The 14,697-nt window shown below is 36.6% G+C and overlaps 1 protein-coding gene across 1 annotated transcript in view; it reads left to right on the plus strand.

The window, feature by feature from the left end:
- The first annotated feature begins 104 nt into the window (after window positions 1-104).
- The window catches only part of TLK1 (tousled like kinase 1), a 192,235-nt gene continuing 177,642 nt past the window's right edge, over window positions 105-14,697 (plus strand). The window contains exon 1 of the mRNA XM_044669801.1: window positions 105-564. Within this exon, the coding sequence (XP_044525736.1) occupies window positions 408-564 (157 nt within the window). The 5' untranslated portion in view covers window positions 105-407. The remainder of the gene's footprint in view (window positions 565-14,697) is intronic.

Raw genomic sequence — 14,697 nt, forward strand, 5'->3', positions numbered from 1 at the left:
GATGCAGAGGTTACCCCGCCGCCGCCGCCTCCTCCTCCTCCTCCTCCTCCTTCGCCTCCTTCGCCCCCCCCACCCCACCGCACCCGCCGCTGCTGCCGCCTCGGAAATAGGGGCGAGGAGTGAGGGCAGACGGACGCACTGCGGAGGGGCCGGCAGGTTGTGCCCGCGGAAACCTCACCAGGCTCGCCCCCTCCCCTCGGAGCGCCCTCCTGCCGGCTACCCCCAGGAATCCCCCCCACCCTTGACGCCCGCCCTCTCCTTTGCCTTCCCTCCCCTTCTCCTCCTCTCCTTCCCCTCCCCTCCTTCCCCATCACGGCCCCGGCCATGACTGAGGCGGATGCCGGTGCCGCTGTTGCCGCCGTTGCTGCCGCCGCCGGGGAGGTGTCCGCTTCCCAGAAAGTAGCTTGATGAGTGTCCAAAGTAGCAGTGGAAGTTTGGAGGGGCCGCCATCTTGGTCCCAGCTCTCCACGTCTCCAACCCCGGGCTCGGCGGCGGCGGCGGCAGCGGCAGCGGCAGCCAGGTCCCTGCTGAATCACACGCCGCCATCCGGGAGGCCCAAGGAAGGTAAATACCACCGTGCCGTGCCCCGCTCCTCCGGCCAGGGCGCCCCCTCGTACCCCAGCCCTCCTCCTGGGGATCCTGCGGGTGGGGGATGGGGCGGCCCGAGCCTGCTCGAAGGCCGCCCGCGGTGGGGGCCGCTGCCGGGGCTGGAGGTGGCGGGTGAAGGTGGAGGTAGTTAGTGGTTGTGGTGGGGGTGCTTCGGGGGGCGACTAGGAGATGGAGAGGCAGCAGGGCGCACGACTTTTTCTGGCATGCCTCGGGGATCAGTCCTTGCTCTGGGAGAACGAGCCTTGGAGCTTAGTTACTCTTTAACACCCTTCTTCTAAATCGATGGTGGATTTCACCTCCCTCCCCCTTTCTCCCTACCCTTCATCCTTCTTGTGCCCCCTCCCCTTTCCCCGTAGCCTATTGCACTCCTCCCACAGAGGCGGTCTCCTTCCTGAAAGCTTCTTGTGCTGCCTGAAACTGGCCAGCGTGCTTCAGGCTGCCCCTCCGGAGGAGGGGGTCGCATCCTTATAAGAATTCGAGAAAGATGTTCTGGGAGAAAATTGTTCTGGAGCAGGACTTTGATCTCCTGCGCCGCCCCCAAAGTCATTGAAAAGACGAATCTTCTCTTAGGCAGGTTTCTTAAACCACCCCCTCCAAATGGTTGCAAGTTTCCTTCTCCATCACCTCTTGAGTGTTTGTGCATTCTTGTTTCCTAGCGTAAGTGGAACGCTGTTCCTTGCTAACCGAGGAAAGGATGGCGTGTGTGTGTGTGTGTGTGTGTGTGTGTGTGTGTGTGTGTGTGTGTGTATGTAGAATATCAGTATAAAGGTTATGTGCAAGCAAGTCATTCTTGCTCTTTTCTGTTACAATTGCTGTCCAACTTCTGGCTCCTTGCATTCAAATATGTTGCCACCAGATGTAGCAATTATACAACTAGTGAGTTATCGGAGGGCTTTTAGCTAAATTTACAACTTGCTGTATTTAATTTAAAAGTATTGAACGCAAAATGAAATCTAGAAGTGTATCTTTATTTTTAAAAGAAGGAAATGCCCATATAAAATCAAATTTGGTCCTAACTTTACTGTATTTTAATCGGGCACTTGGAAATTTACACAAACGCCCTTCGGCAGGTGCCTTATTCTGAAAAGGTTGTGTAGCTCCATTTTGGGGGTGGGGGGTGGGAATCGACAAATGGTAAATACAGTGTAATGAATCTTTCAAAGAAATCAAAGACCTTATTTAGAAGGACATGAATGCGCGCATATTACATATGCATATATACACATATATAGTGTAACCTATTTTGAAAGATTGCTAAATATTTAATTTTCATGGCTATGAAAATGTATAATCACCGATTTGTCCTTTTAATCTCTAAGCCAGTAGTTGACAGACATATCATTCCCTGTCAGTGTGGTACCTATGAGCATGTGTGAAAGTGACAATAGCAGGCTCCAAAGATTGGCATGAATATGCTCTAGAAAATTCATGGAAAGGTTTGATTTATGGCATCCATTAAACACGCTGAATAAATTGACAGACATTTTCTGCTTTCATCTCACCTCCAAAACTGCATGCTAATTATTTTTTTAAAATGCCTTGAGTATCTCCTGGCTCAAATTTAGCAAATCAATTCAATTTTAAAATTCTGTGGCATCTTGTGTTCCTCCTTTCCTTAATGCTATTTAAATAGTATGGTATTCCTTAACATATTATTTCTGATTTGTTATATAGTTTTAGTTGAATATGAAAATGAATTGGAAAAAAACCAATATGGAAAATACTGTATTTTCCTTCCCTTTTCAGGGTATGTCAGTCCTTTTGATTGTTACTTTGCATGTTTGAAATATGAACAAAATAAAGGAGTAGTTTCCAGGCAGCAAAAAATTAGGCCCTTAAACTTGAAAGATTATCTAGTAACAACTTTTGTTATCTGGGAAGACTGTTGTGCTCTTAAAAAAAAAGTATGCATTTAGAGTGGGGAGATGATGCAAGGAGGTATTTAGTAGTTGTTGGTGTTTAGAACTTTATCAAATGGCCTTTGTTGTTGTTGTTGCTGTGGAGAATTTTGTGTCAACTTAATAGATACTAATTCTTGAAACACCATGGTATGTTTTTGTTGAAAGCTTAAAAATTCACGTCATGTAAATGTAGGGGCTCTGTGGGATATTTCTATTTGACAAGAAAGTAAGATACAGTGTTAGCCCTCTAGGGGTATATTTTCATCTAGATGCATGGGGCTTTAGTTTCAGAGTTTACATTAATGCTAAGGGGAATTGTATATCTAAAGTCCAAGTATCTAGATCATAATGTGTTGTGTAGAGTATAAATCTACAGTTTACATTTTAACAAGTACTTAGCACATTTTCCCAATTATCCATGTCAGTATGTTATATAAATATGAGATTGTTTGAGAGATGTGAGGAACTTAATTTATTCTTGTTGAGTGCTTGTAAGAGCCATTAATGTTAATGGAACTTTTTTGTATGTATCAGGGACAGACTGGTGTTCTCGGAAAAATTATTTTAATTTGTTAATATATTATTACAGTAAATTTTAAGTTTCAAAGATCAAGAATTAAATTTTCAGTTTTGATCTACTCTGGTGAAAGAGACTCAACTTTTTAAATGGATTCCTTTGAGACAATGTCATAATCTATGAACGAATTTATTTTACCTTTTTGAAGTAGTTTTTAAAAAAAAGTTTTTGACATAATATTTTTAATGATTTGAATGCCTTTGTTGAAATTCTCAACTTTTTCTCACTTTGAAAAAAAAGCCAATCACAGGTTTTCTAATGTAAGTCTGGGAAATTTGTTGGAGTTATTTTAGAGCAGACCTGTTGCTTTATTCTTATAGCCTGGGGCAGTTTCATTTTGTCTTTTTATCTCTAATGTTGGCCCTCAGGTGTTAAATGTTTGCTCATTTGAATTCCTCTAGTCTCCCCAGGTTGGTTTGTTTTTTTTTTAATTCAACAAATATTTTAAGTGCCTTCTATGTGTCTGGCAGTTCCAGGTGCTGGAATTACAAAAAATAAAAATGAAACTCTTTAGGAGCTATATGTAAATGGATATCTTGACTTTCCTGTTTGATCATTTAAACCAATATCATCTCTGTCTTAATGATCTTTTAAACTAGGAGATAAATTGAGAAATAAACAGAACTACTCTTTATTCAAGCTGGTCCTTCAAGCTTAGTCTCATTTTAAACTAGTGATTTGCTTTTGGATCAGTGTATATTATTACTAACAATCAAATTATTAAGTTAAGGATATTTCCTTGAATTTTCTTTCCTGCTCAAATCTGCTTTATTCTTTCTATGGACTGAATGGCATTACTTTTATTGAACATTTAATATAAGTCTGACAAAGTGAATAACCTCTAGTAAGAGGTTATTCACAAATGTAGAATTGCAGAACAATCAATTTGTTCTTTTTGTTTTTATACTTGAAAAGAAGGCATCTCTCTGATTATAGCACTTTGAGTATTTGATTACAATATAAAGGAACTTTATTTTAAAAAAAAGGAAAAACAGAAAACTAAAGGTTTATTATTTGTTTCTTACAAACCTGTGTGTTGCCAGGGGCCTAGAAGTGGATTTCTTGGTATAGCCTTCACATTGACATTGCACTATAGCATCTCAGACTGCATTTGCAGATAAAGAATAATGTTCACAACATGAAAAGTAAGTTGTGTTGAATTCTATCCTGATCAGGTCACATCTCCAGTATTGTATTCAGTTATGGGTGTGGCATCTTAAAAGAGTTTGACAAATTGGAAAATAACCAGATGAGGGTGATTAAGGTGCTCTGAAAACAGTTGCGGATGAGGAATTTGAGATGTATAGACTTGAGAAGCGATAACTAAATAGAGATGTCTGCTCAGCTTCTTAAAGGCAAATAGAACCAAATGGATCGAAGTAACAGGGACTAGATTTTAGCTGAATACCAGCTTTTCAACAGCTTAGAGCTATTCAACAGGGAAATGAGATGCACCTAGCTCCTTGCCTCTGAAAAAAATTTTAGGGAGCAGCTGGATAATCTTCCAACAAGGTTCCTATAGAAAAAAATCTTACTGTGTAAGAGGTTGTTCTAGATGACTTAAAAATTACTTTTCAGCTCTAAGATTCTAATTCCTTTAACTTTTCTACTGCTAGACTGTATTTAAACATCTACATTCTTGAATATTCTCTTGTCAGTAGTATGCAACTGTATTGTTGGTTTCATTACTATTTTGCATTTATATTGTGTTTTCTCCATAGATTTTTTTCTGCACTTATTGGAGTCAATACTATCAGTCTTCCAGCAATCTTGCTAAATTCCTTGTGAAATATATAAGCTTCCGAAGACATTTCAGGGAATCATACACTGCTTATAGTATCATTTAGAAGAGCTATGGTAGGTTTGAATGTGGAATTTTATAATACTGTAGGGTACTGATTTTCAATTTTGAAAGAAAAATGGAAAACAAAATAGTCTGTGTAGATTTTTTAATTTGTAATGTTTGTTGCAAATTCAAAAGTAAAATACTTTAAACTAAAATGCACCAATTTTTTTTTAACTGAGGATTCCTTAGAGAGGAAGCTTGAAGGAAAATTGTTTAGTTAAATAGATCTCTTGAGTTTTTCAAAATGCACATGTTAAGTAGCACCAGAAGACAAAACCAAATGAAGAATTTTAATATTCCTTATTCACAGTCATCTGCTCATGCAATATTTGCCCCTTAATTATGAAAATTAATATTTTTTAGGTATTCTGTGTACATGATAGTCTAACTTGTGATTCAGATTTAGTGTTTAGATGTTTAAAATAAGGAAATAGGCTCAAAGGGTTTTAATAATTTGCCTGCCTGAGGTATATGTAACAAGTAGAGTTATTGACACTGCCATCTTTTCATTCAACTTACATTTATTAAGGGCCTACAATATGCTAGGATTTCATACTTTCTCATACAGTTCTAATGGTCCATTTTTGGGCGAAGGATCATCTTAATCTTATTTGTTTTCATAATCTTGTTTTTTTGCACAACCTACAAAAAAGATAACAAAAATGTAGGAAAGACTGATTTAGAAGATCAGAGTACTGGTTCCATTTCTGCTAGTTATTCCATGACTTCATGTAATCATGGCATATTAATCCTAGAAAAGAATTTAGAGATCATCTATTTCAACTTTCTCATTTATAGTTCAGAAAACTGAGACTTATGGAAGCTGCATGATTTAATCAGTTTCTCAGCAAGTTTGATTTTGACTTTGTTGCTATACCATTGTTACCACCTCTGTTCTATCATGAAAATGTTTAGACCATTTTCCCTAAGGTCTCATCTTATTCTAACATTCTGACATTATTCCTTGGAGCTTTTTGTAGATGACAAGTCATAATTTCCTGCTTAAAGGTAGAGAAACATTTCTCATTGTTGTGACTTTTTTTTTCCTTTAAACCCTTAACTTCTGTGTATTGGCTCATAGGTAGAAGAGTGGTAAGGGTAGGCAGTGGGGGTCAAGTGACTTGCCCAGGGTCACACAGCTGGGAAGTGTCTTGAGGCCGGATTTGAACCTAGGACCTCCTGTCTCTAGGCCTGGCTCTCAATCCACTGAGCTACCCAGCTGCCCCCTGTTGTGACTTCTTTAAGGTTGTAAAAAATCAATAAGGTTCTCACCTTGATTTCTAATGAGAGGATATTTAAGTTCATATGTGCACAATAATCATATCTTTTTTAGAGTTTATATTCTAAAACATAGATACAGATGTACAAATAAACATAAAATATGTGCCCTAAGTAATAGAGATAACTATCATTTCTAATAGCTATTGTTATTGAAAAGCTCCTTGTATTGAGTTGAAATCTACCTTCCTTATATCCCTTCCACCCATTGTTTTTTTTTTTTTTTTAAACCCTTGTACTTCCCTGTATTGTCTCATAGGTGGGAGAGTAGTGGTAAGGGTGGGCAATGGGGGTCAAGTGACTTGCCCAGGATCACACAGCTGGGAAGTGGCTGAGGCCGGGTTTGAACCTAGGACCTCCTGTCTCTAGGCCTGACTCTCACTCCACTGAGCTACCCAGCTGCCCCCTCCACCCATTGGTTTTGTATTCAGTAATTACATCCTTAATTAGAAACCTGCATGATTGCATTACTGAAAAATGTTAGATCTCTCAAATATCTTAGGGGAATATGTCTCCTAATATATAATAAATATTCTGTTTTACTTATTCTGTATATTTTAGAAAACTTTTTTAAAAACTTGAGCAGTATCTTTTGCATGGGTTCTTTCCTAAAAACTTTCATTTCAGCTGTCCTTGAAGACAGGAAATCTTTAACATTTTTTGATTGTCTACACTTTTGACCATTTGGTGATGGCAATGGACCTGCTTCTTAGGATATTTAAAAATGTAAGCATATATAATTTTAAGGAAACCAATTATATTGAAATAAAGATATAATGTTTTTTCCCCATCCAAGTTTCTGGAACTCCTAAAATCTACGAGCAGACCAGGTTAAGAACCCCTGCTTTATGGTCATATTTCTTCTTTCTAACAATTACAGAAACTTTGTATAGTTTGTGGTTGCACTGTTTGCTTTCACTTTAATGGAAGACTAGCTCCTTGAGAGTCAAGATACTCCTTTTTTTCCTGTCTCCAGTACTTCCAAAGTGCCTGCCACTGGGCACATTCAGACTCCGGTCTGGCCTGTTTCTAATGCATCCTTTCCATTATGATTTCAGATACTGCTGAACATCTCAATAAAACAATATCATTTTGGATTTTATTAAAACATCAACAATTTCCAGAGATGTCCTGGAATCAATATAGACTTTGTACATTTATTCACTTTGGTGTAATTAAAGATCTTTCTCCTGGCTTACTTCTTTTATTCATTAATTTCTTGAGTTAAGAACCAACTTAAGGAGGGTTGGTATAGATCTATGGTCTCATGGCTTTATAACAAAACAAAAATATGCTTTTTCTGGAAATGAGGTATTGGCAATAGTAGATAGAATGTTGGACTTGAAAGGGACCTCAGGAAGACCTGAGTTCAAATTTTGCCTCAGACATTTTTAGTTAGCTTTAGCAGTTGGGATAAGTTACTTAACTTTTCAAAGTCTCAATATCCTCACCTGTAAAATGGGGATAATATTTCAAAAGCTTTTTATGAGCCCCAAATGAGATAATATATGTAAAAGTACTTTGCAAATCTTAGTTGCTATATAAATATTAGCTATTATTATCTGTATTATATAATCATAATTGTTGCATGTAACCATGACCACTGAAAGATTCTATTATTATGTTCATTGTGCGCTATTTAGTAAGGCAGTAAAACATACCAGCACATTTTTAGAATAATTTGTAAAGTTTGAAACCAGAAGAGATTGCGGTTAACCACCATTTAACAAAAAGTTAAATTGGCAAGTAAGTACAAGAGAAAAAAAATTCATTTAATATACATTTATTAAGCACCTGCTATGTGCCAGATGCTGTCCTATGTGCTAGAGATAAAAACACAAGGAAAGCACCACCAGCTTTAGGAAGCTTCCCTTCTATTGCAGGGAAACCGTATATGTACAAAAAAGTAAATATAAAGTAATTTCAGATAGTAGAGGCTGGGGGTTAGGAGGGGATGAGGGAGGGATGTCTTGTGTCTTGCAAAGGAGATGGCACTTACGCCGAACTTTGAAGGAAATTTAGGATTCTGTGAAGCACCGATGTAGAGGAAGTGCACTCAAACAGAAGGTAGAGCCTATACAAAAGCTTGGAAGTAAGAGATGGAATGTTGTGCATGGGGAACTACAAATCTGCTATTTGGCCAGGCTGTAGAATTTGTGAAGTAGAGAATATGTAGTTAGCATAGAGAGGTTGGCTAGATCCAGACTATTAAAGGGTTTTAAAAGCCAAACAGGAATTTGTATTTTATCCCAGAGATAGGAGGGAGCCACTGAAGCTCCTTGAATAGGGAAATGACAAGAGTATTGTAAGACCATTTTGGGCAGCTAAATAGAGGATGGTTTGGATATGAGAGAGACTTGAGATAGGGGAACTAATGAGAAATTCAATCCACTACTCTTGGTGAGCCATACCAAGAGCCTGAGCAAAGTGGGTGGGTCAGAGGATCCAACTTTGAACCAGCTTTGTTATTTGTTAGTTGCGCAACCTGGGCCAATGACTTTATCTTTCTGGCCCCTGTCTTCTCATTTATAAAATGCAGAGGTCAGTCTAAATGTGATCTAATGGCCTTTTCAGTTCTAAATCCTAATTATTCCAATTGAGAGTTTCATAAAAAGAAATGAAGTTCAAATTATTAAATCCAGGTATAAGAGGGAGGAGTTTGAGATACATTTAAGTTTTGTATAAGGGAAAAAAAAACTTCTAGACAATTAGAATTGTCCAGAAGTAGAGAGGGCTGTTCTTGTAATAAACTCCAACATGGAAGGCTTTCAAGCAGAGGTTGGATGAACACTAATTGGGGTTGTTGGAGAGGTGATTTCCATTCAGGTACTTGTTGGACTTAGATGGCCTCTGGTGATCCATTTCAGTTTTGAGGATCTATAATTTTATTCTTCTAGTCTTCACACATACTTCATATATGTTTTTTAAAACACATCGGACACACTCCTGCCACCATCTGCACCATCCTCATCTCAAAGAAATTCATCCTCCCCCAGCCCCCAATGCCTGGAATTATGCTTTCATAAGGAACATTCTGAATTATGGAAGTTCTAAAATTCAGTTTGCTTTCCTGGCAAATCTGGCTTTGAAATCCCTTACTGGCAAGACTGTTATTTGTTGATTCTTACTGCAACTTTTCAAGGACCAAAGGCTTTTGAAGATATTTGAAAGTGGGATTAGCTCCAGAGGTAGAACTAAGACTGAACCAATGTGTATAAGTTATAGGAAATCAGAACCTAGCTGATTATAAAGGAAAAATTTCCTAATGGAATTAACCAAAAATGAAATGGGTTGTTTCAGAAGGAGTTTTTTACTACCAAAGGCCATCCAATTGGATGACCATTTGTTAGGGATATTGAGGGCGTTTGTAATTTAAGCATGGTTTGGATTAGACTTCTGAACCTCTGAGATATCTTCCAGTTCCAAGATTCTATAATTCTTTGAAAAGGTATGCAATTTTTTTCTTGTTGCCATTTCAATTAATGGCAGTTTTTGTTTTGTTTTCTTTTTTCTTCCAGATATCTTTTCTAATGTCAGCCCATCTCTGGATTTATGTTTTGCAGACTCCTTAAATGATATAACAGTTTGAAATGGATCTGAATGTTAAGTTTTGTTAACATTTCACTAGGGTTATTATTAAGGGCACATGATATAATCAGAATGAGTAGGAATTATTTACACATTTTTCTTTGTGTAAGCAGAAGAGAAAGTTAGAAGTAGTAGAAAGGCTACAAGAGTCCACAACTGGTATTTTTTAAATAAGACTACAATTCACTATAATGTAATTTAAAGCCAATATAGAGCAGTTAGACACTTACAAACAAAGGGTTTTACTACATTATCTTTGATACAACCCTTTGTGGTAGGCACTACAGGTTTTGGTATCCTCATTTTACAGATTACTAAGGCCCAGAAATTGTACATTGTACGTATAGTTATTATAACATCAGAAAAAGTATTTGAGTCCATGTAGGAGTCTTCCATGCCAAATTCATTGCTCTTTAAGGAAATACAGGATAGGGTGACAGATTGAGTATATAACATTTCCAAATGTCAGTTTTCTTTTTTTAAACCTGTTTTTTGTTGTTATTGGTAGATAAGAGGTCAGAGTCCTTAACCTGGGGTCTTTAAACTTTTTTTATATCTGTGTTTTAATAACTATGCTAAAATTTGTTTCCTTTATAAGTCTATACATTTCAAAAAACATTATTCTGAGAAGAGGTCCACTGTCTTCACCAGACAGCCAAAAGAGTCCATGACAAAAAAGGATGTTAAGCAACCCTGGGGTGTGTGTGTGTGTGTATGTTAAAGATGACATTTTTTTTATTACTGATTCCTTATTTTTCTAACACCTTCATTTCCAAATATATCCTTTTCCCTCTCCTCTCTTACCATCAAGGTATTTCTTGAATACAAAATAAAATGAGAAGGGGGAGGCATTTAAGCAAAACTAGCCAACTCTTTAAGTGACTCTTAACAATTGTAGTGTTCCACCTGGGTAGACACCTCCTCTAGGGAGGGTGGGCATTGCATTTTCTAAACTCTTCTCAGTCACTATTATGCAGTATTAAGTTTTGTTTTATTGTTTCCATTTACTTTGTTTAATCATGTATATTGTTTCCCTGGTTCTCTTAACTTCACTGCTTCTGTTCATATAAGTTTACTCATGCTGCTCTGCATTTTTATATTAGTCATTTCTTTCTCTCCAGTAATAGTCCATTACATTAATGTGCCACAATTTGTTCAGCCACTCATCTTTTGTTGGGCACCCTCCCTGTTCCAATTTCTTTGCTACCATAAAAAGTTCTGCTATAAATATTTTGGAGTATATGAGACTTTTCTTTATCTTTGACCTGCTTGGAGTTCATGCTGGACAGAGAGGTTCCTGGATTAAGGGGCATATGGACATTTTTGTTACTTCATGTAATTACATAGTGCTTTCCCTAATGGCTGCACTAATACTACTGTTGACTTCATTAACAATTTTGTGTAAGCATATCTATCTTTCTACAGCCTCTGCAAACTTCAGTGTCTGTAATTTTTTAAAATGTCTTCATGTGTTTGATTAAAATCAACCTTCCACACCTAGATTTTAAGTAGGTATTGTCCAGTTTGAGATTCAACATGAGGCAACATACTACAGCCAGAAGTAAAGTGTGTTTCAATTGCTATCTTTTCCCTATCAAAATTAGTATAAGAAGACTTGTAAATATCCCACAATTAAATGAATGAATGAAATAAATTTATGATATTGCCATTTCATAAACAAATTATTTACTTTTTAAGGTATGCAAATTTAAAAAAGTTTTGAATGGGATTAGAGGATAAATATAGTTTCATTGTGACTTTGGACAAATTCTTTTATCTCCACTTTCCCTATTTAAAATAGAGATATGTCATAAAATATTTATGGAGATTAAGTGGTAAATATATAAGGTTTTTTGACAAAATAAACTGGTTTTACAAATACTACATTATTTAAAGTTATTCTAATTCTTAAAGATCAAAGATAGCTATAGTAAATGCCTGACTGAATTTAGTAGTTCTGGTTATAAACTTAGATTTTATGTTAGATTTAAAATGTTTGAGTGTTTCACCATAATGATGTCTCAGTCTGTTAGAGAAGATCAGCTAACATAAAGAAGTATTTATTCACAACCCTCTTGTACTGATACTTAAAAATATTGCCTGTCAACTGATGTAATGCAGCAAAAGCTTCCTTTTATTCACATATATCCTACCTACTGATCAAGTTAGGTTTTTTGTTTGTTTTTGTTAGTCACTTTTGTAGTTTGTAGGGATTATTGTGCAGTTGTTTTGGTCCTGTCCAACTCTTCATGACCCTTTTTGGGATTTTCTTGGCAAAGATGCTGCTGTTGTTTCTTCAGCTCATTTGTCATTTGTTGAGGAACTGAGGAGGCAAATGGGGTTAAGTGATTTGTCTAGACTCTAGGGTCATACAGCTAGTAAGTACCTGAGCCCTGATTTGAATTCAGGAAGATGAGTCTTCCTGACTTCAGGCCTGGCACATTCTCCACTGGACCACCCAATTGCTTGTAGGTGCTGTAGCAATGAAAAATAATGAAAACAAAAGAAAGTTACTTGGTTTGGCACAGATACTGAATCTGAAAAAAGCCTTTGAAATTTTAAAATGTAAAGGTCTAGATGGATTTGTTGGTAATGAAACTTGGGCATGATCACCAGGACCTATTGAGATTATTACTCCATTTCCTTTTCCCAAAACTATAGTTAAGACTTAAAAAATCAACTTTAGTATTTAAACATTTTGAGAGCTAACTTTTTTTATAATTCTTGAACTTTTTATTTTTACATCAAGAATTAAGCATGACTCTTAGAGTTTGATATAGAATATTTTTAAAGTTGAAATTTTATTTTTTTATTATTGGCATATTTTGTCTAATATTTCTTATGTAAAAATAAGAAAGCAATAAAAAGTGAAAAATACTGACATTTTGATTTTTGTGTTACCTGCATTTGTCATCATACCACCTTTCTCCTCCCTGCAGAGAGCCTTAAAACAAAAAGCAAAAAAGGGAGAAAATTTTAGCAAAACTAACCAGTGCACCAAAAAAGTCTATTATTATGATAAAGCTTGGCCCCCAAAGAAAGAAATATAAGTTGATATCTCCTTTCTTTGCAGGGGTGAGAACAACACTGTGTTTGTTAAGATTTTTTTTTTTTAAATGAGTTGATTACTGCCCTTTTTTTTCCACATCCGCTTCAACATTTACCTAGCTGTGTGATCCTGGATAAGTCATTTAACCTCATTTGCCTAGCCCTTTTTTCCTTCCTTGGAACTAACATTTAAAATTCATTCTAAAATAGAAGGTAAAGTGGGGCAGCTGGGTAGCTCAGTAGATTGAGAGTCAGGCCTAGAGATGGGAGGTCCTAGGTTCAAATCCAGCCTCAGACACTTCCCAGCTGTGTGACCCTGGGCAAGTCACTTGACCCCCATTGTCCACCCTTACCACTCTTCCACCTAGGAGCCAACCAATACACAGAAGTTATGGGTTAAAAAAAAATAGAAGGTAAAGGTTTTTAAAAAATGCTTTATGGGAGGGATGTGTGGGTGGCTTGGTGGATGAGAGAGCCATAAATTTGGCCTCAGACACTTCCTAGCTATGTGAACCTGGGCAAGTTACTTAACCCCAATTGCCTAGCCTTTTTTTTTCTCTTCTTCCTGAGAACTATCAGTTAATATCAGTTCTAAGACTGAAGGCAAGGGATTTAAAAATAAAAATAAAAGTCACATAAAAAGTATTCTTTTTGAAACCAATGATAGAAGAGAGACCAAAGGGTATGATGGAAAGAATGCTAGTTAGAGGAACTGGTTTCAAAGCCTATCCACTGCCACTAATTTCTACTTAGACATTGGCGAAGTCATTTAACCTTTTTGGTCTTCATTTCCTTATCTGTAATCATGAGAGGGTTGGATTAGATGACTTCTGATGTCTCAGGTCTAAAGGTATAATTCTATTAAATTGTTACTAATTCAGTTCATTTAGACATCTTTATTAAATGCTTTCTGTATAATCATTGTTCTTTGATAATGGGTAAGATACACAACTTAAATTGTAGTTCCTGCCTTGTAGAGATTATAGTATAGTGATATGACCTATATGCCAATAAGTATAATATAAAAAAGCACGTTAGAAAGGTACAGAGTATTATGTGATGATCTAAAAAGAGTTCTCTGGTGGCAGGGCAGCGGAGAATATTAGAAGTTTATTATAGCTATGGTACATGGAAGTGGAAATAGAAGAAGCTAGAAAGATAGGATGGTGCTAATTGTGTTTCTGGCAAAAGGAGTTTGTTTTATTTTGTAGGCAATAAGGAGCCATTTGAAGAGTTTGATCAGAATGTTAAATCTAAGTACAAGGAAAAAGAATTCTGACAGCTGCAATAAGCACTTTCATTGCTTTGTTATTAAATGTTTGATTTATTATTTCTTGGGCCCAATTACTTGATAAGAAAAAAATCTGTTAATAACTTGTAGAAGCCTAATATTTGTATCCAACATAAGTGAATGTATATGAGTTTAAAATAGGTGAATAAACTTCACTGGAAGCAGAGGATTATAATGTAATGATTATAGAACTAGATGTTAGAAGGCAGTGGTGTTAATTTCAGCTTTGCTCCTAAGGGCTGTAGGTGAATAACTTGATAATTTCTCTTTTGTTTCCTCATTTGAAAATGTGAAAAATAAAAGGAGGTATTATACTAGCTGATATTTAAATACCATTCCAATTAAATTATGTTAACCAAAATTAGAACTATTGCCATTAATATTTTTCTTGTTGGAGCAGCACCCATTTTTAAAGAAATAAGTAAAAATGGGAAAAAATTGCTTCTCTTTGGAGTCTTTATTGACATTGTTCTAATTTTAATGGTACACTTGCCTTAAACTTATCTAATATCCTTCCACCAAAGAATTTTATTTTTTAAAAAAGATTTTTTTGTTTTTA

The sequence above is a fragment of the Gracilinanus agilis genome, chromosome 3, assembly GCF_016433145.1.
Source record: "Gracilinanus agilis isolate LMUSP501 chromosome 3, AgileGrace, whole genome shotgun sequence".
Lineage (NCBI taxonomy): Eukaryota > Metazoa > Chordata > Mammalia > Didelphimorphia > Didelphidae > Gracilinanus > Gracilinanus agilis.